This window comes from Odocoileus virginianus, chromosome 5 (assembly GCF_023699985.2).
Source record: "Odocoileus virginianus isolate 20LAN1187 ecotype Illinois chromosome 5, Ovbor_1.2, whole genome shotgun sequence".
NCBI classification, from domain to species: Eukaryota; Metazoa; Chordata; class Mammalia; order Artiodactyla; family Cervidae; genus Odocoileus; species Odocoileus virginianus.
The window spans coordinates 36,936,720-36,960,401 of NC_069678.1; the positions used below are offsets into that span (position 1 = coordinate 36,936,720).

General features: G+C 41.0%; 1 protein-coding gene across 6 annotated transcripts in view; it reads right to left on the reverse strand.

Moving 5' to 3' along the window:
* Positions 1 to 4,347: 4,347 nt before the first annotated feature.
* Positions 4,348 to 23,682, reverse strand: part of LRRC8D (leucine rich repeat containing 8 VRAC subunit D) — a 135,304-nt gene continuing 115,969 nt past the window's right edge. For all 6 annotated transcript variants that reach the window (XM_070467792.1, XM_070467793.1, XM_070467791.1 and 3 more), the window contains one exon: positions 4,348 to 13,988. In XM_070467792.1, the coding sequence (XP_070323893.1) occupies positions 11,410 to 13,986 (2,577 nt within the window). In that variant the 5' untranslated portion in view covers positions 13,987 to 13,988 and the 3' untranslated portion in view covers positions 4,348 to 11,409. The remainder of the gene's footprint in view (positions 13,989 to 23,682) is intronic.

A 23,682-nucleotide genomic window follows, 5' to 3' on the forward strand; every position in this document is an offset into this window, starting at 1 on the left:
TCTACAGGAGAGATTTCAGAGAGATAGTGCTGCCTCTCTTGGCCCTGTGGCTTGTAGCCAGTTGGGTAACCGAAATTATTTACTCTTCATGCTCTCCAAGCATGAAGCCCTGAGGAGGGAAATATAAGAGGCAGAAAGTACCTTTCACCTGCAAGTTTGCATGACAGCTGGTGGAAAGCCTGGAACATGATGTCAGAAGCTCTGTTCTTTTCAGCTGTGTGACTTTGGGCAAGGTTCTCTTTCTGTCTATGCCTCAGATTCCTCATTTTCAAAGTGGGAGCAATGATACTGATCCTGCCTGTTTCTTGAAGTTGTTGTGAAAAGTAAAATAGGATAATTTTATCAGAAAGTTCTTTTTAACAGCAAAAGCACAACCAAAGTTATTATTAAGGATGAAGTGAAAAAAGAAAAAAAAAAAAAAGGATGAAGTGTTCCAGAAAACAGCTTCAAATTAATGTCTTCAGTGAGCTCAACCAATGTTTAAGTTCCCACCACGCTAGGTTCCATTGTAGGTGATGGAGATACATCACTGAAGAAAGACTTTTTGTGGAGAATTTGTAGTTTGTTATCCAACAATAGTAACTGTGCAAAAGGAGAGTGGAATTTCAATTTTAAATCAGATCATGTGGCAGTTTGCAATAATTATGACCACTGACAAATCAGGCCATCCTGGATCCACATCCCCTTGCAATGGACTCTACTGTTCCAGACTTGCTCATCAGGAGCCTGTGCCCTAAGGAGCCTGGAAGCTTCCACTCTTGCCTTTTTGAACCCTTCATGCTGTTGTGTGAGGAAGCCTGGACTAGACCAGAAAAGAATAAGATAGTCCATGAAGAGCAAAACCCTGCCTTCAGCAGCACTGAGGCCCAGCTGCGCAGGTGAGGCAATTTATATGTTCTGGTCCCAGCTGAGCTGCCAGATGACTGCACCTCAGGATTATCCTGATGAACCCAGCTGATCTACAGAATTGAGAGAAATAATAAATCAGTGTTTTTACGAGCAGGCCAGAGAAAGGAGACGCTTCTCAGAGAAAGCATCTCTGAGAAGGTGAAATGTAAATAAGAAGAGAAGAAGGAAGAAGCTGTTATGGCCTGAATGTATGTGTCTTCCCCAAATCCCTATGTTGAGGCCCTAACCCTTGTGTGACTGTACTCAAAGATGGGCCCTTTCAGGATGTATTTGAGGTTAAACCAGGTCATGAGGTTGCATGGAGGAAAGGCCATGCGTGGACATAGCAAGAAGATGGTTGTCTGCATACCAGGCAGAGTTCTCACCAGAAATCAAATTGGCTCAAACCTTGATATGTGCTTCTGTCTTCCAGGACCTGTGAGAAAATAAACGTCTGTTGTTTAAACTGTCCTGTCTGGGGTATCCTGTCATGGTAACCCGAGCAGACTAAGACAGAAGCCAGGCAGGTATCTGGGGGAGAGCAGGGCCCCAGAAGGAACAGCTGGTGCAAAGGCCCTGATGTGACGGCCCGCTCAAGTGTTGATGCTGAGCACAGGAAACTGGGGCAGGACCAGAGGACACGAGATCAGAGAGCAAGGCGTGCAAATCAGCAGACCATTGCAAAGCTTGGCCTTTTACCCTTGGTTAAAAGGAAAGTCTGTGCAGTTTTTTTTTGGGGGGGGGTGTGATATGTTTTCAAAGGACACGCATTTCTGAAATATTTGACTTTTATGTAATGATGAACACGTGCTACTTTTGTAATCAGGAAAAAAAAGACATTAGAACACTTAGAAGGCTACATAAGAATAAACAGACAAGTACGAGCTGTGTGCTTTACTGCCAACTTATGGGTACAGAGGAAAAACGGGAGGGAGAAAGAGGAAGAAAAGGGTAGGAGGCAGAGATCGCAGCTGATTAAAATGCTTGTCTTGCTGAGCCACTGCCCGTGGATTCTCTGAGGACCTGTGTGTTCTCTGTCTGCCCACTGGTAACTGCATGCCTGTGCAATCGGCGCCTGGCAAGAGATAGGGGCAGACGATGGGGCAAGAAGAGAAAACAAAGACTGGGTTGAATTTTTCTTGAGAGGAATCAAGTACATCCAATCATCCCAGCATTGAGCATATTACCCAGCCTGTGAGGGTAGGACCTAGGTTATTTCTTGAAGAAATGAATGAACAGACCTGAGAAGACTCCCTAAATTATTCTGCACCCCGCTTTCCCCATTTTCCCCCTTCTTTGTTGGTAAAACTGAATCCTAAAAGGGATCTTTAAAACAAAGAATGGATATAGTGGAGGGTTGATCTTTAACATAATAAAACAGTATTTAAGTCCTGTATACATCATGACTGTTTCTAGTTTAAAAAATGTAATAAATTGGACTGAACTTTCAGGATCTCAGAGGTTCTCAGATAACTCTTTACATTAAATCATTTATTTCTAAGTGTGGATTGAGACTGGTAGTGTTAAAAATGCAGTCATCAAATATTAAAAATAAGACACACACATACATATATTGAAATGAATTCTTTAAAGGAAGCAATGACCAGCTATTTGTGATCACAGAGATGATTTTTTCACCCTCTTGAATAAATGAGAAAAGGTTGAATAGTTTCAGCCCCAGTGACCACAGTCTTAGGCACAAGTTTTAAGTTAACGAAAAGAAATACAAAATACTGATCAGCTTAGTGAAGGGTGACAGAATATGCCATCCCCAAATATGCTACTTTGGCCTGAGGATTATTTTGAGCTAAAGGAAACTGAGAAGAAGCAAATACAAGAAAAGCTCTCTTCGCATCTCTATTTGCCTAAAAATGAGACTACATTTGCAAAGGTTTCCTGTTCCTCATCTCTACTAAGGACAGAAGCTAATCCCTGGAGACAACTCTAGACCTCTACCAGCTCAGAGATGGCACCAGATGATCTATACAACAAGTCTGGCCTAAACTAGTCCTTATTTCATGGACTTCCTAGGTGGTTCAGTGGTAAAGAATCCACCTGCCAATGCAGGAGATATGGGTTTGGTCCCTGGGTGGGGAAGATCCCCTGGAGGAGGAAACAGCAACCCACTCCAGTATTGTTGGGATAATCCCATGGACAGAGGAGCCTGGCGGGCTAGAGTCCATGGGTTTCCAAAGAACTGGACATGACTAACCACACACGCAGTAGCACGCTAGCCCTTATTTACCATTAGGTTCCCTATATATTTGCCTTCCCACAATTTGCCACCTTAGGAGCTCAAAGTCTTTTTTCATTGTCTTGTCACCTCTCTAAAACTTTATTGTTCTTTTGTTACAATGCTATATAAGCCCAAGCTCTAACCACTCCTTTGAATTACTCATCTTTAGGTGTATCCATGATGCACGTATTAATAAACTTCTGTTTGATTTTCTCTTATTGATATCTTTTCTCAGTCTGATTTACAGGGCCCTGCCAACAAACCTAAGATAAGTAGAGGGAAAATACGTTTTTTCCTCCCTTATACCAGCAACCAATTCCACATCCCCTGGACAACTAAAATAGTCAACATGCCTTACAAGGACCCAACAAATTAACCCAAGACAAGAGTTCCCTGCAGCTGTTCTTTGGAAATCAGTCTTTAGGCCTTTGGCCAGATGGGTCATTGGGTCTGACCCAAGTTTAGAGAACTACTTAGAAACATTCATAACCAACCGAAGAGGGTTCTTATTAATACAAAGTCTGGTTCCTCTGACTTGCTAAGTAAAATAAACATATTAATAAATGTATGAAAAGCTTCTTGTGAGACATAAAGTCCCCAGTGACTTGTCTTTGCTGGCTTTTGAAAGGAGAGAAAGTCATGATTAGTTTCTACTTGGGAAGTGTCCACTTCCTGAGTTCTAGTATAATTTAAATAGCTTTATTTTCCAGATTTTTTTTTTCCCTTATGGACAGATCCTCCAAATATTTTAGAAACATTATTAATAAAAACCACTAAAATATATTAAGCATTCAACATGCTAGACATTGTCCTAAGTACTTCATGTGTGTTAACTCACTGATTCCACACAACTATGCTATGAGATAAATATATCATTAACCCCATTTCACAGATGAGGAAGCAAAGCAAACCCCTGTCAAGTAACTTGCCTGTGAGACAGTTCCGGTCGCTTGAACCCTGGCCACTAGGCTGCAGTTTTCCCATTTCAGTGACAAAGAGCAGATCATCTGAACTGTTGGCATGAGGCTCTGTCTGAGGCCAAGAAAATTAAATTCACACAATGAGATTTTAGCAACTAAGAAGTTAGTATCAGTAGGGTTAACTCACTCTGTAAGCTTCCCTAAGCATCTGCAACAGGTCTGATTCACTGCAATTGAGCACACATGTTATTTACTATGTCTTCAGCTCTGGCTGGTGGAAGAACTGAGGCCATACTTAGAATGTGTCATTGGGCTAATTTTATTCTGTAAATAATAGAATAACTGTTTACAATACTTAAAAACATCTCCACCTTTTCCCAGGCCCACAGACTTATTGCTCCAGACACAGAGTTTCTTGGTCATTACAGACTTGAAATTTAGTCCTAGTGAATGACAAGATTCTGCTTGTATTGGTTATCTGTGAGTTATGTTAGCTTGTAAAAGCTCTACTCACTTTTTACAAGAGGTCCAAGTTATAAAACATACATTAGTGTTTCTCAAATGGCAGTTCATGTTTTGGTGAAAATTTGTTCCATCAAACTGAGCTGACTTTAGGTAAGATATTAGAACAAATTTAAATTAATAAGGAAGGAAGGCAAAAAAAAAATCAAAATACAAATCTGGAGGTGGCAGTTGTAGATACAGAGATACCAGCAGTGAAGCCGGGGCGGGGGGTGGGGTGGGGTGGGCAGTACCTGATTTCTTCTCCTTAGATACTTCTGTGTGAAACCAGGTTCTTTCTCTACATGGACCACAGATATCCCATTTCTCTTCCAGCCCAGATAGTGGAGTATAGTGACTAACAGAAGAGATCCAGTAAAAATAAATGTAAATGTCAGGATGATGCAGGCACTGGGTGCCTCCTGGGTTAGTAACAGCTTGAGAATCTGTGTCTGAAATGCCAGGCTGGACAGGAAAGCACATCTGCCCAGAGGCCTGGCACACATTACTGTGTTTTGTGCACGCACCTTCCTGGACCTGTTGAATGTCACTACCACGTTTACTCTGCATCACATAGCCCAGACAGAGCTTTCTCATTTCAGAGTAAATGACCATGAGTAAAGACAGTCATGCCTTGAACATTTAGTGAAGGTAACTAATTCCATTACCTTGGGTGGAGTGCCCTTTCACAACTGTCAGGCAGCCTAACAGAGGAAACAAGTCACAACGCTAAGGGCAGATGCAGAGACACATCAAAAACTTTTGTCTAGTACTAAAGAATGAAGGAAAATCCTAGCCTGGGGCAGATTTATGTAACCGGATGTCAACACATTTCAAAACCTCTTTTGGAATTGCTGACAAAGCCCCAGACATCCGCCGTGTAGTTGGGTGGAAGAGCCGAGCTCTGGTTAGTGCCCAGTATCTGCTACTTATGAGGTGGGACCAGAGACTAATCTGCCTGATACAGTTTCTTCATCTCCTAACTGGGGATAATGCCTTTGTTGTGGTGGTCTTGAGAGGATTAAATGAAATCAGACAAGTCATTGTCTGACTTAGTATTCCTGTCGCCTGCTGGCTAGGTGACCTTGGGCAGATCACCTGTCTTCACAGTTTCTTCATCTCCTGTTGTTATTCTTCAGTCATTGTCATGACTCTCTGCGCCCCATGGACTGCAGCATGCCAGGCTTTCCTGACCTTCACTACCTCTTGGATTTGCTCGAACTCATGTCCATTGAGTCAGTGATGCCATCCAACCATCTTATCCTCTGTCGCCTCCTTCTCCTCCTGCTCTCAATCTTTTCCCAGCACCAGGGTCTTCTTCATCTCTATCATAGGGATAATCCACACCTCCCAGGTCTGTGTGACAAGTAGTCAATAAATCAGAGTGAGTTGTGTTCATCTAGCATAGAATCTGAGCTATGGTTATTCCTACTTATATTGTCCAATCTACTTCCTGTCTTTTTCCACTTTCAGAAATGGAAACTTGAAACATATAATCTCCAAAGAATCTCCTAAAATAACAGAAGTTACTTAGAAGTGAAAAGTGGAAGGTAGAAGCCTGATTATGCATCAGCTACTTGTTAGGCAGAGATGAAAGCACTGTCTTCAAATGAATTTCCTGCCGACCGTGATGATAAATTAATAGCGAACTATTTAGGCACCGTTTATCTCTAGGGAGCTCTAGTCATTGTGCTGACACAATCTTCACAACATCCTGGGGAAGAGAGGATGAGTGATTTAATCACCATCTTCAAGAAGATGGAGGGTTATCATCTGGCTGGTGACCAGCTGTTTTCACCACAACCAAAGCCAGATAAAGAGCCAGCAGTCCTAAGTTGCTGTAAAGATCTGAGTTAAACCCTTCAAGATACGTCTTAAAGAGTTCCACTCAGGCAGTACTTCATTTCAAAGTACTGAATCATGTGGCTTCTATTTACAGTTTTCCAGTGGCAAAGTGAAAAATGTATTTCTTTACAGTATCTACACAGTTTGGCTTAACACCTGGGTGATTCCTTTGGGCAGGTCTACCCTTGAAACGACTCCAGCCAATTTTCATGACAGGCTACTTGGCAGTTTTCCAGGGACATTCAAGAAAAGGCTCTGAGCAGGTTATCCCATGGCTGGGTGAGCTTCAAGCAGCTAACCCAGACCCAGTCTGTAGGTTAAACAATGAAATGGGTTTAGCTACCTGAGCCTGTGAAGGGTGTCTATGTGTTGAGCACGAGTGTGTATGTCATTAGAGCAGTTGTAGGACCTTCAAAACCTCAGGTTCTTGGGAGAATGATATATAATTAATTATAATTATAAGCAGTCAACTATCACTCTTCCTTTCTCTGGTTGCCATGGTGAATGACAGGTATGGTTGCCTTTCTACTTAAGGGCCTGATTCAGAAATTGTATGTTCCACTTTGATTCCCACCTTCTGGGCTAGAATTAACCCATTTGGCCACATGTAGTCTCAAGTAAGGTTGGGAAATTATTTTACACATATGTTTCCAGGTGTTCACTGAAAGTCCCATGACTAAGAAAGTTGAGAATATATATTAGGGAAGGCTAATTGTCTCTGTCACAGTTGGGGATAAAAATAATGCTAGCTGAATGTTATTGAGTACTTACTCTCAGCCAGGCAGTGTCCCTTAAATCATTCAGTCTTCACAAAAAAATGCCATTGGAAGGCATTATTTCCAGGCTTCCCAGGTGGCGACAGAATCCCACTGTCAATGCAGGAGATGCAAGATACTCAGTTTCCATCCCTGGGTCGAGAAGATCCCCTGGAGGAGGACATGGTAACTCACTCCAGTATTCTTGCCTGGAGAATCCCATGGACAGAGAAGCCTGGCAGGCTACAATCCAAGGGGTCCCAATACGTGACTCTGAGTCACGACTGAAGCGACTGAGCACACATGGACACACATCATTATTCCTATTTACAGATAAAGCAGCTGAGGCTTAGAGAGGTTAAGTTACTTACTATGGTCATACACCTGAGGCCGAGGCAGGATTCAATCCAGACCCTCTCACTCAAGAGCTTGATATCTTGGGAGTAAAGAAAGAACTAATGATAGAGAAGGCAAGCAGGACGGGGGCAGTTTTTATCAGAGGGTCCTGCACTGTGGGAGAGTGGCAAGTCATGAATCAGAGATGAAGCCCTGTGGGACTGACCAAGCAGAACAGCTTGCTCAGTTTCACCAGCGAGTGTGCTTACGTGGGGCAATTTTCTACTGTATTTCCAGAAGTAGCAAGGATGAAGATTGGACCACTATTCCTCTTTGGAGTTTTAAGACTGGAGAGTTAAGGGGCTTTTCCCCGATGTTGGTAGTACAACCATCTCCCAGCCTAGGCCAGACTTGCGGGGCGAGGGCTCTGGCCTTCTGCCTCCTCCCCACCAGCAGGCACTGCTCTAAATGTCTAACGTCCTGTCCCAGAAGGGCCACAGCTGGCCGGGCCAGATGGGGCCACTTCTTTGTGTCACAGTCACAAGTTAGAGGACATTTGAAAACTGTTTTCCAGGTTTTTTTTTCCTCCTTCTTCTTTTCATGAAAGGGGCTTTTTGTTAGTACAGTCTTTGTTTAAGGATGATAAAGGGACCATTTTATTGGAATGAATTACTGACGCAAGTGCTGCCAGAGGTCTGAGGGAGAGGACAGCCCTCTGGCTTCACTTCAGCAGGTGAAGGGAAACAACCAGTGGTCGCTGGTCTCAAGGGCACTTGGGAGCTTGCTCCATCAGCAGTTTTGAGTTTAGCTGCTGGCTGAAGCTGAGTCCAGGAGAGGCAGTCAGACAAAGTACTAGCAATAATACTAATAAAACATAAGACCTTTTCCTTTGCACATGAAAAATGTCAAATGATCAGGAATGCTGTCCAGGGCTTACAGAGAATGAACTCTTTCTATCTATTATCAAATTGTTAAGAATCACCTGCAGTGCAGGAGACACAGGAGATGTGGGTTCAATCCCTGGGTCGGGAAGATCCCTTGGAGGAGGAAATGGCAACCCACTCCAGTATCTTCCCTGGAGAATCCCATGGACAAAGGAGCCTGGTGGGCTACAGTCCATGGGGTTGCAAGGAGTCAGACGCGACTTACAGACTAAACAACAACAAATCACTACTACAAATGGGGCCCCAGTAACAATCTCAGCTCATCTTTCTGAACCCCTGTAAAAGTCAATCCTCTCCGCTAAGCCAAAACTGAATGTTGATGGGGGAAAAGTCAAACATTTGAAAGTAAGCCAGGTTCTCAGGGATTCGCTTATACATGGAACATTTAAAGATACTTCAAAATAATTTTCCTCAAGTGGTGCTCAAGGAACTTTAGAAGATACGAAAATGCTAGTAAGCCAAACTTGTACATTTTAACTTGTGCCTTCCCCGTGTCTAGAGTGTGCAGTGCCAACATAAATTTGTGAAGACATATGGGTTGATAGTATATTTGGGCCCATAATCTCATCTGCTGTTTTACTGAGACTCCCAGACCCAGTGCATTTAAAATCTGTTGGATGAATCAGCATTTCTTAGGAAGCCTCTTTTAAAATATGGCTATTTGCAAACAGTGGCAAGGAATGCGGGCATTTAAATCAATTGACCGTGAACTCTTCAAAGTTCAAGGAAATCATTAAGGGCTGATAAAGTCAATAGAAGTTTGGGTAAGAGTAAAAATACCCCTTGATATTGTTTGAAGGCATGTAATACCAATCAGTTCTAAGTGACTGAACCCCAAATATTGATAAAGAAACAGGTGCCTAAGGGCAGCTGCCAGTGGTTAAGCTGTGGGAGGGCCAGACTCTGGGTTCCTCCAGGCCTCTCCTCTGACAAGCAAGGTGAGCTGCAGGAAGGCTGTCACCTGTGCCTACAAGAACAACATGCACTTTTTAGAGAGGAAGACAAGCTTCCTAGTCCATAAAGCAAGGATCCTAAGATCTGGCCTGTTTATCTCACAAGTGAGGCATCCTTCTAAAGATGTTATACCAATTTTGGGTGGTGGCCTTACTCTAGGGAGAACAGTGCCCTGCTGGGCTGGTGGGGAGGAATGTCCACAAGTGTTGACAGGCAGAGTTTCTAAATGCAAACTTCCCTGAACCTCCACTTGAACCAAATGTGCGCCCTCCCAGCTGTTATTCATGCACAGATTCTGTACGCCTTCCACATGACAACTGTAACCAATTATTTGTATTTGTTGCCTAATTGATATGATCTCGCATAGTCTGTTATAAACCCAAGGCTGTGACTTATTCCAACAGCAAATCCTCAGTTCCTTGAATTTCCAAGGCACAAAGTAGGTACATGATCAATACCAGTGAATATATCAATGAATGCTGAGAGAAATGGAAGATGCCTGCACCAGAGAGAAGTTGCTTACACCAAAACTCAGTCACGATCCTCTGATTTTCTAAACCTGGCCTTTTATGTTACTCTTCTACCTGAAGTCTTCTGGGAAGAGAGGGAGTGGCCAGGATGCTGATGCTGGGGTCGGTTGCTCATTTGGCCACGGTGGCCGCAGATTCTCCCATCAGTGATAACGCCTCTGAAGGTAAATATTCAGAAGCTATATAGTAGGCAAAGACCACCACCACTTGCAACAGGCCAGCAGCCCCAGAGATCAATTTGGGGGAGGAAAAGCATGCACGCGAGTCCATCTTTTCACATTCTCTGCAAAATCTTTCAAGCCATGCTAAGGTGTGATGAGAGACTATCCGAGTGTAGAAAAGCCTGTGAAATACCTGCCAAGCTATACACAGACAGGTGGCAGTAAGTTTTTTGATTTTCTGAGATCGATTTAGCTACTTTCTAAGTAGATAAAAAAGGAAAAATCATCACCCAAAAAATACATTCTGCTAGCATTTCCCTGAACATGACCCTTCCGAGCTGCAGACAAACACAGGAAGTACAGCCTGTCACTAAAATGAATAGAAATAGTTTCCAACTTAGTGAACTACAAATCCTACTTTTTTCCCCACAACGGTGGAAAGGGTAAGTAATTTAATGATATTTGCTTTGAATTTGTGTTATCTTCCAAATGGTGATAAACTGGAAGGATGTTAGTCATTAAACATTAAAATTTTATTTTGGTTGTAATTAAATTTATTTTAAACTAACATTTTCTATTTATTGGCAGCTCTATAGTAGTGATAGAAAAGCATATCATATAAGCAGAACTCCAGACTATGGAAAACAACTATTAGTAAGGAAAGAGTTCTTTTATTTTTTCTTTGATATTTATTCTTAAAAAACAAACAAACAAAACTCCCTCAATGATCCACACTCTTTTGCTGCAATTCAGGCCTTCAAGAGTGTAAAATCTATAAAACGGGATTCTCAGAAGCAGTAGCACCAGTTAAATATTATAAGAAGTGCTTATTTTAGGTGCTTGAAATTAAAACAAAAAAGAAATCAGTATTTCAGCAAATCTAAATTTACCTGATGTGCCTTCAGTGGTCTGAATTAAAGCATTATTATACCAATTATGCAAAGTAAATCAAGACACCTCAAAAAAAGGTGGCATAGTAAGAAAATGTCAATTTAATCATTTACTTTAGCAGGCAAGCAATTTGTAAACATTCAGTAGCGGCAGCATCCAAGTTACAAACAATTTAAAAAGAAACCAAGATTAGTGATTATAATTTTTCCTTCCCTTTCCCCAGAAAAAAGAAAAAGAGAGAAAAGATTTGGAAGTAAATGACTTAAAACACTACAAACGCTGAACATTCAGTTATGTTTTCTATCAGCCTTCTATGCGTCCTCTCCCTGTGTTGTATTTTTAAAGGTGTATCTACTCCTAAAATGCATCATCTTGCAATAACTGGTACGTGAACATCTGCAATCTAGGAAGTGGTTCCTGCACATGTATGTGCAGGCAGGATCTCAGTTTAAATCCCATTTGCAAAAGGAATATTTATATCTTGATTCAACGCTTCTTTGACTTCGAGGGGCAGGGTGTCAAAAAGGTGATCTTCCACCACAAGCCCACTTTTCTTGAGCAGGCGACACTGGCCCAGCTGGGCTGGCAGGCGGTCCAAGCAATTCCCCTTTAGCTCCAGCTGGGTGAGCTGTGACAGCTGACCGATTTTCTCTGGGAGGGATGTGATGCAGTTTTGCCCCAGATTCAAAGTCCTCAACTTAACACATTTAAACAGCTGTTTCGGCAGAACGTCCACTTTGTTCCCCGTGATATGCAAATGCTGCAGGTTCTGAAGCAATCCTATTTCTATTGGGATCATGGAAATGTTGTTGTAACTCACATCTAAGCATCTGAGTTTCTGTAAACTAAACACTGCCACTGGTAGGGATTCCAGCTTGTTGTTAGAGAAATAAAGTGACTCCAAGTTTTTGACGTGGGTGATGGAGGGTGGAATGGTGACAATTTTATTATGCCATAATTTTAAACAAGTCAGTCGTTTTAAATGCTGGAAACTGATGATTTCTTCAATTGTGCGGATGTTATTTGACTTTAAATCCAGTTCCTGTAAGTTAGAGAGGCTGAAAATAGCATGTGGAATTCTCTCTAGCTCACAGTTCTGGAGTTCAAGCTCGGCAACATTCATCATTTTCTTAAGGCTGTTCAGTACCAGGAGTTTAGTGCCGTCATTATGAATGACTAACTTGGTGAGATGTGGGGCCACATCAGTAATGTTGGAGGGGACTTTGGTCAAATTGCTCTTCACGTGGAGGATCTTAAGGTGCCGCAACTCTCGGAGAGATTCGAGGCCTATCATCTTATTGTTTTCAGAGTTCAAATTGCCTATCAAGTACAGTTCGCGAAGGTTTTTGAGCAGATACACCCAGGCAGGAATTTCTGCCACATCAGTGAACTTCACGTGAAGGCATCTCAAGTGATCGCGGAGAAAGCTGAAAGCAGTCTGCTCCACTTTTGCAGGGCAGTGGCACAGGTGAAGCTCTTGGAGATTAGTCATCTGAGAAATCTTAGCAGGAAGTTTAGCTTCTGGAATCAGCTCGAGTTTTAGCACATCCAGGTCTGTGAGGTCAAAGACAGCATCAGGCACGCCTGACAGCATAAACAAATGCAGCTCCTGCTTGTCCTGGGCATTGCGTGACACGTGCTGCCTCAGTTTTTCAAATGTCCACTCATGGTTCAAACTAATTTCCCGAAGTTTATTTTCACTGACTTCTGACAAGAACACCCCAAAACGCTTGGAATAGAGCTGGTCATACTGGTCTACCATGTGGAGAAGGAACGCAAAATCATTTTTGACATCTGGAATGTCACTGAAACTGCTCTCTTCTCTGACTTTTTCAAAAGAGTATTCCTTCAAAGGAATCCTGAATAACCAGAAGAGAGTGTAGAGGCAGATAAAACCATACACACAAATGATGGATATGTAACTGATGAGCAGCTTTTTCAGCATGTACGCCATGTTGTGGGTGCACTCGAACACCTCGTAACCGGTCAGGTGCTCCACTTTGGGCTTGCAGACGTGTTCAAAGCTGATTGCGTTGACAAAATTTGCTGTGTAGCAGAGAATGAAAATGAATTTGGCTGTTTTGATAACTGTTTGGACCACATAGAGTTTATAGATCAGGTCACTGTCTTCCACGTGAGCACGAAACTTCCGCACTTTCTCGAACAGGGCTTTGGCCTGTTCACCATCCTTTTTATCCAGGATGGTCATGCTGGGGACTTCAATCACGGGCTTCTCGGCTGAAAATTTGAATCCAGTCTTGTTGATCATCGGGGTGCTGGCGCTGGGGCTCCCTTCATCACTGCTTGTAGACACATGCTTTGGTAGAGTCTGGGCACCTGTTATTCTCTGCTTGTTTTCCTCCGAGTCTTCACACGCTGTCTCAGACAACGCTTTAGTAGTCCAAGGAGATTCAAAGCACTTTCCTAAGATCGAAACGAAATGCTCTACTTTTGAGCATGTTTTGGGATATTTGAACCAAAAGTTGCTACTGACCATGAGAATAATAGTATGTATAAGAGCAAGATATGGAAAGTACTTGGAATACCACGGAAGGGCCAGGTGGTAACACATCTGATTAATAAACACATATTGCTGAAAATCCAAGTTTGTCTTTCGGCCAGTTGGGTCTTTCTTCTCTTTCTTGGCCTCCTGATTTGGAACCGTGGAATCTGCACGAGGATATGCGGCTCTGAGAGGTATGTCAGGTGTCACAGCAGATGCGCCAAAGGAAATCTCATTTGTCATCCGCCCATCTTGGTCTTGGTCTGTGGCTGATTCCATCTTCGGGATGTTGGTGGTAACGTCGGCATTTCCTGGTGTAGCATGTGCCTTTGAACTTACAGGAGCTGGCAATACTGGCAAGCAGACCACCTGATCTTTGGTAAGTTGCATGGTTCCTGCAAAGATGGCTACCATCAGCATAACGACAGCCAGGTAATCCATAAACACGTCCCACCATGGTTTCAGGATTCGGTAAGTTGGCTGAATGTCATTAAGTGAAGCAACTTCCGCAAGGGTAAACATTCCTAGAAAACAGGCAAACAAAAGATATTATGACACAGATGCAAATGGAAACATTAAGTGGCAAAATGCTTTCTATTTCTAGCCTCTTCTTACAGCTTCTCCAGTCAGCCAATCTCCCTTGCACTCTACTCCTCCTACGCACTGTTTCCTCTTCCTGGAATACTTCCTCCCCGCTTCCCTTCACTAGGCTATCAGGTTTTTTGTTTTTTTCGTTTTGTTTTGTTTTTTTTTCCATTTATTTTTATTAGTTGGAGGCTAATTACTTTACAACATTGCAGTGGTTTTTGTCATACATTGAAATGAATTAGAGGCTATCAGGTTTATGGTGCCTTTCCCAGGAAGCCCTCCCTGATGCCTAGTCTGGGTGAGGTGCTTCTTTGATGCACCTCACAGAACTACGTACCTCTATCCATCACAGCCCTTATTACACTAGTAGCCAGCCTCAGGTGGCTCTTCTCTTCTAGCATGCTGCCCACAGCAGCCACTCCCCACCAAGGGTTTTGTGCCCCTGCCATTTCCTCCAGCCCATTTCCTTTTTTTTTTTCCTGTTGAACCCTGACTTATTCTTCAAGTCCCAGCTCAACTGTTTACTTGTCTGATCCTCCCTAAGATTCTCAGTTCCACGCGCATAGGGATCAATTCCATCTTCCTTACTGTTATACAGCCAATGCTTGACACACAGTTGATGCTCAATCAATGAGACATTGTATTAGTTCTTGATCATCACCTTTATCACCACCATCATAATCATCAAAATTCCTCAAGAAGATTTATCCATGGTCTACATATGGTACTGGGAAGAAGAGCATTTTATTAAACTTAATTGCCACCACAAGCAACCTGGACCCACACGAGAATAAAAACTATTAGCCAGTCCTCAACATAAACATAGCTAAAGGAACACATGGCAAAGAAGCTGTGGGATCCTTGTAACCACTGACATTTTGCAGCTATCAAAGCTTCAGTGGTGGTTTTCAAGCACTTTACACTTGGGACAGGTTTTGATCCCGAGAGAGAGAAGAGAAGGCTGATTGTTTTCCTAGAGGAGGTAGAAAATAAAAGATGGAGGGTGGAGAACACAGCAGCAGGGTACTGTAAGGTCACACTGACCCCGAATGGTCACCAGCTCTGCCCCATGCATCCTAGCAAGGGTGATAACACCCGAAAAACCAACACCAGCGCGCAATGATTCCAGCCTCAGGTGGCTCTTCTCTCTTAGCATGCTGCCCACAGCAGCCACTCCCCACCAAGGGTTTTGTGCCCCTGCCATTTTCTCCAGCCCATTTCCTTTTTTTTTTTTTTTTCTGTTGAACCCTGACTTATTTTTCAAGTCCCAGCTCAAGCACTGCCTCTTTCTCAAGTTCCTATTGTACCCTCTAAAAATAATCTATTTCCAGTGTTGGCCTCTCCAACTAGCTCTTGAGCTCCTACTGGGTAGAGACTGTGTCTTATTCACCCTTGGATCTACCGTGTCCTACTCTCTCCCCTTAAGAGCAGAGAAGGCAGTGAGTACTGATGATGATGAGGAGGAGGAGGTGATAATGATAGCAGCTATCATTTGTCATCTTCCTTCCGTATACCAAGTACCATACCAGGAGCTCTGTATCTTCATAATCCCCCGCTTCTGTACACAGCACATTCCTGAAATGAACGTATTAAATTTGAAGCTTTGGGGGCTGAGGGAATGATTCCACTTCCAAAATGCTACACAGTCTTATAAAATCCACCAGAACTCCTAAAATTAAAAATACAGATAATACTGAAGATGTGAGGATGTGGAGCAATTAGAACTCAAACACTTCTGGTGGGAGTATGAATTTATACAAATATGCTGGGAAATTTTTTTTAATATCTACCCAAACTGAATATATGCATACTCTACGGCCCAGCATTCCCACTGCTAAGTATACACCCGTGAGAAATACATATACCCATCAAAAGACATGAATAAGCAATCACAGCAGCACTCTGCAACACCCCTAAACTGGATTATCCAAACGTCCATCAGCACTAGAACAGAAAACTCAGATGTGGTGCATTTACAAAGTGGACCATCAGGCAGTAACGAGAATGAATGGTCTGGTTATGTGGGTGTGTTCAGTTTATAAAATGTGATCTATACACTTAGGCTATGTACCTTTTTTGGTATGCATGCTTTAACTTTAATAAGGAGCTTCAAAAAGAAATGGTAAAAGAAGCTACAGCAGAAACAGCTTTCCTAGGAATGTGCTGGGACACCACATTGAGGCTTTGCCTCACCCCTGTCCCAAGGCACACCCAGGCCAGCTGGGGTCACAGGCCGGGAGAGTCAGGAACTTCCTCCAGCAGTCTGCCCTTACTGTCCTCTCCCTGGCCTGAGAGGAAGGGCCTGCTCTCCCTGGGGTAAAATCTGCCACAGAAAAGAGGGTGCAGAGGTATGAATATACAATGCGCAAAAGCTCTGGTTGCTAACAGTTGAACGTACACAGATGGAACATTGCCTGGATTCCATCTAACCTTCACAACATTACTCTAAGCTGCCTAAGTGTTATTGCTTTCCTTTGACAAGCAAAGACATAGGCTCTCAGGAGTCAAGTTGTGCAAGTCAAATAATTAGTGGAGTGGAGTCTGGGCTTAAAATCTGATTTAAGGCCAAACCACCTGTTCTTTCTTCCAGATTCTAAGGTCTCTTCCCATGTTTGCAGTGCTTTAAGTTTGCAAGCTACTTTTCCATTAAATGTCTCAACTGATTCTCACAACAACTCTTTTTTGCCCATTACTATTGCCCAAGGATATGAGGAAACCTGAGGCACAAAAATCTTAAGTGACCTTCCTGAGCCAATTAAGTGACAGAGCTAACAGAATCTTTCATCTTCAAATCTCTTTTCTATCACACTCTTATTCAGTGACTGTGCTCTTGGTTAAGGCTTGGCTGTTGAAGGAAGGACCTTCTCACTGTTGTCCTTGGCTTTGAGGAGACAGAGGAATGAAATTATGTAATCAACAACTTCCCTAGAACAACCTTTCATGACATTCACTCAGAATTCAAAAAAAAACATGCGTCAGGCACCATGGAGCAGAAGATAGAAATGGTCCCTCAAGGAGCTCCTGCTCAAATGGGAGATGACAAGCAATAAGTGTATTATTATGACATGGCAAGAAAATTGCTCTTACCTGGTTAATGCAAAGTATAGGGGAGGCAGAGAACAGGGCAAACTTAGAGCCACACTGGGTAAATGGGAGGACTGCAGAGATCTGGTTTTTCAGATGAGACTAGAAGGATAAGAACTTCCATGGGGTTGTGGGGAGTAGAGGAATACATTTTGGCAGAACAAATAGCAAGTCAATGGCACAGACACATGGGAGAAATTATGTTACAGAAAGTATAAGGAATTCTTGTTGTTCAGTTGCTAAGTCGTGTCCAACTCTTTGTGACCCTATGAACAGCAGTACATCAGGCTTCTCTGTCCTTCACTATCTCCCTGAGTTTGCTCAAACTCATGTCCACTGAGTCAGTGATGCCATCCAACCATCTCACTCTCTGTTGCCCTCTTTTCTTGCCCTCTATTTTTCCCAGCATCAGGGTCTTTCCCACAGTCAGCTCTTCACATCAGGTGGCCAAATAACTGGAGCTTCAGCATCAGTCCTTCCAATGAATATTCAGGGTTGATTTCCTTTAGGATTGACTGGGTTGATCTCCTTGCTGTCCAAGAGGCTCTCAAGAATCTTCTCTATCACCACAGTTCAAAAGCATCAATTCTTTGGTGCTAAGCCTTCTTTAAGGTCCAGTTCTCAGATCTGTACATTCTAATGTTATTCTATTATTAGTCTAGTATGTCTCTGTATAGATATCACATTTAATGGGTAAGTCAAGAGATGGAAACCAAAGATGGTTTCAGTGAAGTTATAAAGAAGTGCCTGGGCCATAGGCAGGAAACCAGTAGTTTTTTTGCAATGTCGACCATTGACTAGGTCTTATCTTGAACACAGGACTTCAACTAATGTGTCTGTTCTTCAATTTCACCTATCAAAAACGGGGTGGAAAACTGGGAGTGTTTCAACCACTACCTGAATTAAAGATGTAGTGGCACTTTGAAAATAAAAATTGCTCTTCATATATAGTATACATGTGTGTGTACAAAGTACATTAACTACATATTCATATAACATAGTTTATTAAGTCTCTTATGATACTCAGGTGACTTTTTTCTAATCTAAAAGTCAAGTTAATGAGGGAAGAGACTGTATTTAGATATCTTGAAGCTTGATCTCCTTACCCATTAGTCAGAAATGGCTATCACTGGTTATTAGGGGATTTTTTTTTTTAACCTGAAGAAGGCACATTAATAAATACTGATTGCATACATGCTTTAGAGTTCCCTTTTATATATCTTCAAGAATTACATTATAAGTAAGTAGATTTCACATTCTAAGACTTCTCTATGGCACATATGAAAATCAGCTTAATATCCCATAAGCAAATATTTCTCATGGATGGTGAGGAAGCTTTTTGTACTAAAGTTGAAAGGGGGAAGTTACTGGACTTTGGTTGGACAAAGATGAATCAGAAAATTATAGAGAGTGGGTCTATATTATTTTATGATATATGATTCTATTTCTTATCTTACGGCCAATGATAGTGGAATAAACCAACAACTAACAGTCAGATTCAGAAATTAGAAATTACGATGTTTTGACAACCCTGTGACTATATTAAATTAAGCACTGAACTGTATACCTTAAAGGGCTTCCCTGTTGCCTCAGACAGTAAATAATTTGCCTCCAATGTAAGAGACCTGGGTTCAAGCCCCGGGTTGGGAAGATCCCCTGGAGAAAGAAATGGCAACCCGCTCCAGTATTCTTGCCTGGGAAATCCCATGGACTGAGGAGCCTGGTGGGCTCCAGTCCCTGGGGTCACAAAGAGTCAGACATGGCTGACTGACTATCACTGTACACCTTAAATGGGTAAAATTTATAGTATATGAACTATATCCCAGTAAAACTATTAAAACTTAGAAGCTAGACCTCAATCTTTGTTATTTTATTGCCTAAACTAATTCTCAGCAGAAACAGGAGAGTGAAAGTAAATAGGAGTAGAGCCTCATTGTTGGCTGGACTACATATATTCTAAGTGCAAATATGTTTTTAAATGACTGCTATGCTATTATGATTGAACAACACTGGTTCTGGAGACAAATCTTTAGCATTTTACTCATCTTCTCTGAGCATCCAAGCCTCACCTATAAAATCTTGCTATCAACATCTACCTCTCAGGGTCATGTGGGCCAGGTATTGGAAATGCCTAATTCAGGGTCTGACACAAAGTAAGACCCAAAGACGTCTGCTGGATCAGAATGCAGAGCAGAAAGCGAGGCCATCTTAATCAGTCTTTAATGAAAATGATTAGGCCAAATTCTTGAATTTTGAGCTTAGCATGTAGCACTATGTACACAGAATTCATTCTTAAAAAAAAAAAGATAAAATTTTGCATTCAATTTCACTTATTCATTCAAAAACATTTCAATTAAAATTATTTATATTAGGACGTGGCAAATTATCCTAGAAAGAACACAACTTTTATCCAAAGAGACCAGGATTCAAATCCTGCTCTTTTTTCCTTTTTATTAGCATGTAAATGTGGCAGTATTTGCTGGAAAACTTATATTAATGAGATTATTCTTAGTATAAAGAAAAAGTCTGGCATTAAAACAGAAAAAATATAATCATCAACCACCCCATTAAAAAGAAAAGGTTCATCTTTGGTTTCTCATTTTTGGATATTTGTTTTACTTTCCCTTAATGCCAAAACAAACCACTTGTGGAATCTTCATTCCTGACCAGAGATCAAACCCCGAGCCTTTGGAGTGGGAACACTGGCTCCAAGACCCTAGACTAGGAGAGAACTAACCCTAGGGGGTATCAAATAGTGAGAACTCACACAAAGGAAACCACTCGAATACAAGACCCTGCATCACCCAACCACCAGTAGCACCCTGTGCAGGACGCCTCCTCTAAAAAACAAACAGAACAAAAATGCAAACCCAATCATCAGCAGACAGGAGTACCACCTCACTCAGCCTTGCCCATCAGAGGAAAAACAAACAAACAAAAACTCAGCACAAATCTCACTCTACAAAGCGCCTACAAACCACTGGACCAACCTTAGGAGGGCAGATACCAAAAGGAAGAAAGAATTCAACCTTCTTCAAGGAAAGAATTCAACTTTCCGTGAAGCCTGGGAAAAGACCTCAAACACAATAACTTAAAAAAAAAATGAAAAGGCAGAGAAATACTGCACAAATGAAGGAACAAACTAGAAACATAGAAGTCCAAATAAATGAAGAGGAAATAGGAAAATTACCTGAAAAAAGAATTCAGAATAAAAACAGTAAAGCTTATCAAAAACCTTGAAAATAAAATGGAGAAAGTGCAAGAACCAATTAATAAAGACCTAAAAGAGAGAAAGAATAAGCACGCAGAGACAACACAATTACTGAAATTAAAAATACTCTAGAAAGAATCAATAGCAGAATATCTGAAGCAGAAGAAGGAATCAGTGAGCAGGAAGATAAAATGGTGGAAATAACTTCTGAAGAGCAGAATAAAGTAAAAAGAATGAAAAGAGCTGAGGATAGGCTCAGAGACTTCTGGGACCATATCAAATGCACCAATATTCAAATTATAGGGGTCCCAGAAGAAGAAGAGAGACAGAAAGGGTATGAGAAAATTTTTGAAGAGATTATAGTTGAAAATTTCCCCAACATGGAAAAGGAAACAGCCAATCGAGTCCAAGAGGGACAAGGAGTCCCATACAAGATAAACCCAAGGAGAAACATGCCAAGACACATACCAATCAAACTAACAAAGACTAAACACAAAGAAAGAATATTAAAAGCAGCAAGGGAGAGGCAACAAGTAACATACAAGGGAAACCCCATACGATTAACAGCTAATCTTTCAGCAGAAGCTCTGCAGGCCAGAAGGGAATGGCAGGATCTATTTAAAGTACTGAAAGGGAAAACTCTACAACCAAGATTACTGTACCCAGCAAGGACCTCATTCAAAATTGATGCAGAAATAAAAAGCTTTTCAGACAAGCAAAAGTTAAGAGAATTCAGTACCACCAAACCAGCTTCACAAGAAATGTTAAATGGACTTATATAGTCATTTAGGCTTATATATGGGCTGAATGGATAAAAAAAACAAGACTCATATATATGCTATCTACAAGAAACCCACTTCAGACCTCAAAACACATAAAGACTGAAAGCGAGAGTATGGAAAAATATATTCCATGCAAATGAGAAGTGAAAAAAAGCTGGGGTGGCAATCCTCATATCAGACAACATAGACCTTAAAATAAAGAAGATTATAAGAGGTAAGGAAGGACACTACATAATGATCAAGGGATCAATCCAAGAGGAAGACATAACAATTGTAAATATCTATGCACCCAACATAGGACATTTGTCAATACATAAGACAAAACTAACAGACATAAAAGGAGAAATTGACAGTAACACAATAATAGTAGGAGACTTTAACACCCCACTCAACCAATGGACAGATCATCAAAAGAGAAAATTAATAAGGAAACACAAGTCTAAATGACACATTAGATGAGATGGATCTCATTGACATCTTTAGGACCTTCCATCCAAATGTAGAATACACCTTCTTCTCAAGTGCACATGGAACATTCTCCAGGATAGACCACATGTTGGGTCACAAATCAAACCTCAGTAAATATAAGAAAATTGAAACTGTATCAAGCATCTTCTCCGACCACAATGCTATGAGACTAGATATCAATTACAAGAAAAAAACTATAAGAAATACAAACACATAGAGATTAAACAACACGGTTCTAAATAACCAACAGGTTACTGAAGAAATCAAAAGGGACATCAAAAAATTTCTAGAAACAAATGACAACGAAAACACGACAACTCAAAACCTATGGGATGCAGCAAAAGCAGTTCTAAGAGGGAATTTTACAGCATTACAATCCTACCTCAAGAAACAAGAAAAACATCAAATAGACAACCTAACTTAACACCTAACGCAACTGCAACTGAGAAAAGAAGAAAAAAAACCTGAAATTAGTAGAAGGAAAGAACTCATAAAGATCTGAGCAGAAATAAATGAAAAAAGAAATCTAAGAAACAATAGTGAAGATTAATAAAACTAAAAGCTGGTTCTTTGAGAAGATAAGCAAAATTGACAAACCCTTAAACAACATGAAGAAAAAAAGAGAGAAGAATCAAATCAACAAAATTAGAAATGAAAAAGGAGAGGTTACAATAGACAATGCAGAAATACAAAGGATTATAAGAGACTATTATGAACAATTATATGGCAATAAAATAGATAACCTGGAAGAAATGGACAGATTCTTAGAAAAGTTCAATCTTCTTCCAAGACTGAACCAGGAAGAAATAGAAATTATGAACAACCCAACTACAAGCACTGAAATTGAAGCTGTGATCAAAAATCTCCCCCCCAAAAAAAGCCCAGGACCAGATAGCTTCACAGGAGAATTCTATCAAACATTCAGAGAAGAGCTAATACCTACCCTTCTAAAACTCTTTCAAAAAATTGCAGAGGAAGGAACATTTCCAAACTCATTCTATGAGGCCACCATCACCCTGATACCAAAACCAGACAAAGACAACACAAAAAAAAGAAAACTACAGGCCAATATCACTGATGAACATAGATGCAAAAATCCTCAACAAAATTTTAGCAAACAGAATTCAGCAACACATCAAAAAGCTCATACACCATGATCAAGTTGGGTTTATTCCAGGGATGCAAGGATTCTTCAGTATGTGCAAATCAATCAATGTGATACACCATATTAACAAACTGAAAGATAAAAACCATATGATCATCTCAATAGATGCAGAAAAAGCCTTTGACAGAATTCAGCACCCATTTGTGATTAAAACTATTCAAAAAATGGGCACAGAAGGAGCCTACCTCAATATAGTAAAAGCCATATATGATAAGCCTACAGCAAACATTATTCTCAATGGTGAAAAACTGAAAGCATTCCCCCTAAATCAGAAACAAGACAAGGGTGGCCACTTTTGCCACTATTATTCAACATAGTTCTGGAAGTCCTAGCTACAGCAATCGGAGAAGAAAAAGAAATAAAGGAATCCAGATCAGAAAAGAAGAAGTAAAGTTCTCATTGTGTGCAGATGACATGATACTGTACATAGAAAACCCTAAAAATAGTATCAGAAAATTACTAGAGCTAATCAGTGAATTTAGCAAAGCTGCAGGATACAAAATCAATACACAGAAATCACTTGCATTTCTATATACTAACAATGAAAAATCAGAAAGAGAAAGGAAGGAATCAATTCCATTCACCATTGCAACAAAAAGAATTAAATATCTAGGAGTAAACTTACCTAAGGAGACAAAAGAACTGTACACAGAAAATGATAAGACAGTAATGAAAGAAATCAAAGATGACATAAACAGAGAGATATTCCATGTTCCTGGGAAGAAAGAATCAATAATGTGAAAATGACTATACTACCAAATGCAGTCTACAGATTTGATGCAATCCCTTTCAAATTACCAATGGCATTTTTCACAGAACTAGAACAAAAAATTTCACAATTCATATGGAAACACAAAAGACCCTGAATAGCCAAAGCAGTCTTGACAAAGAATGGAGCTGGAGGAATCAAGCTTCCTGAC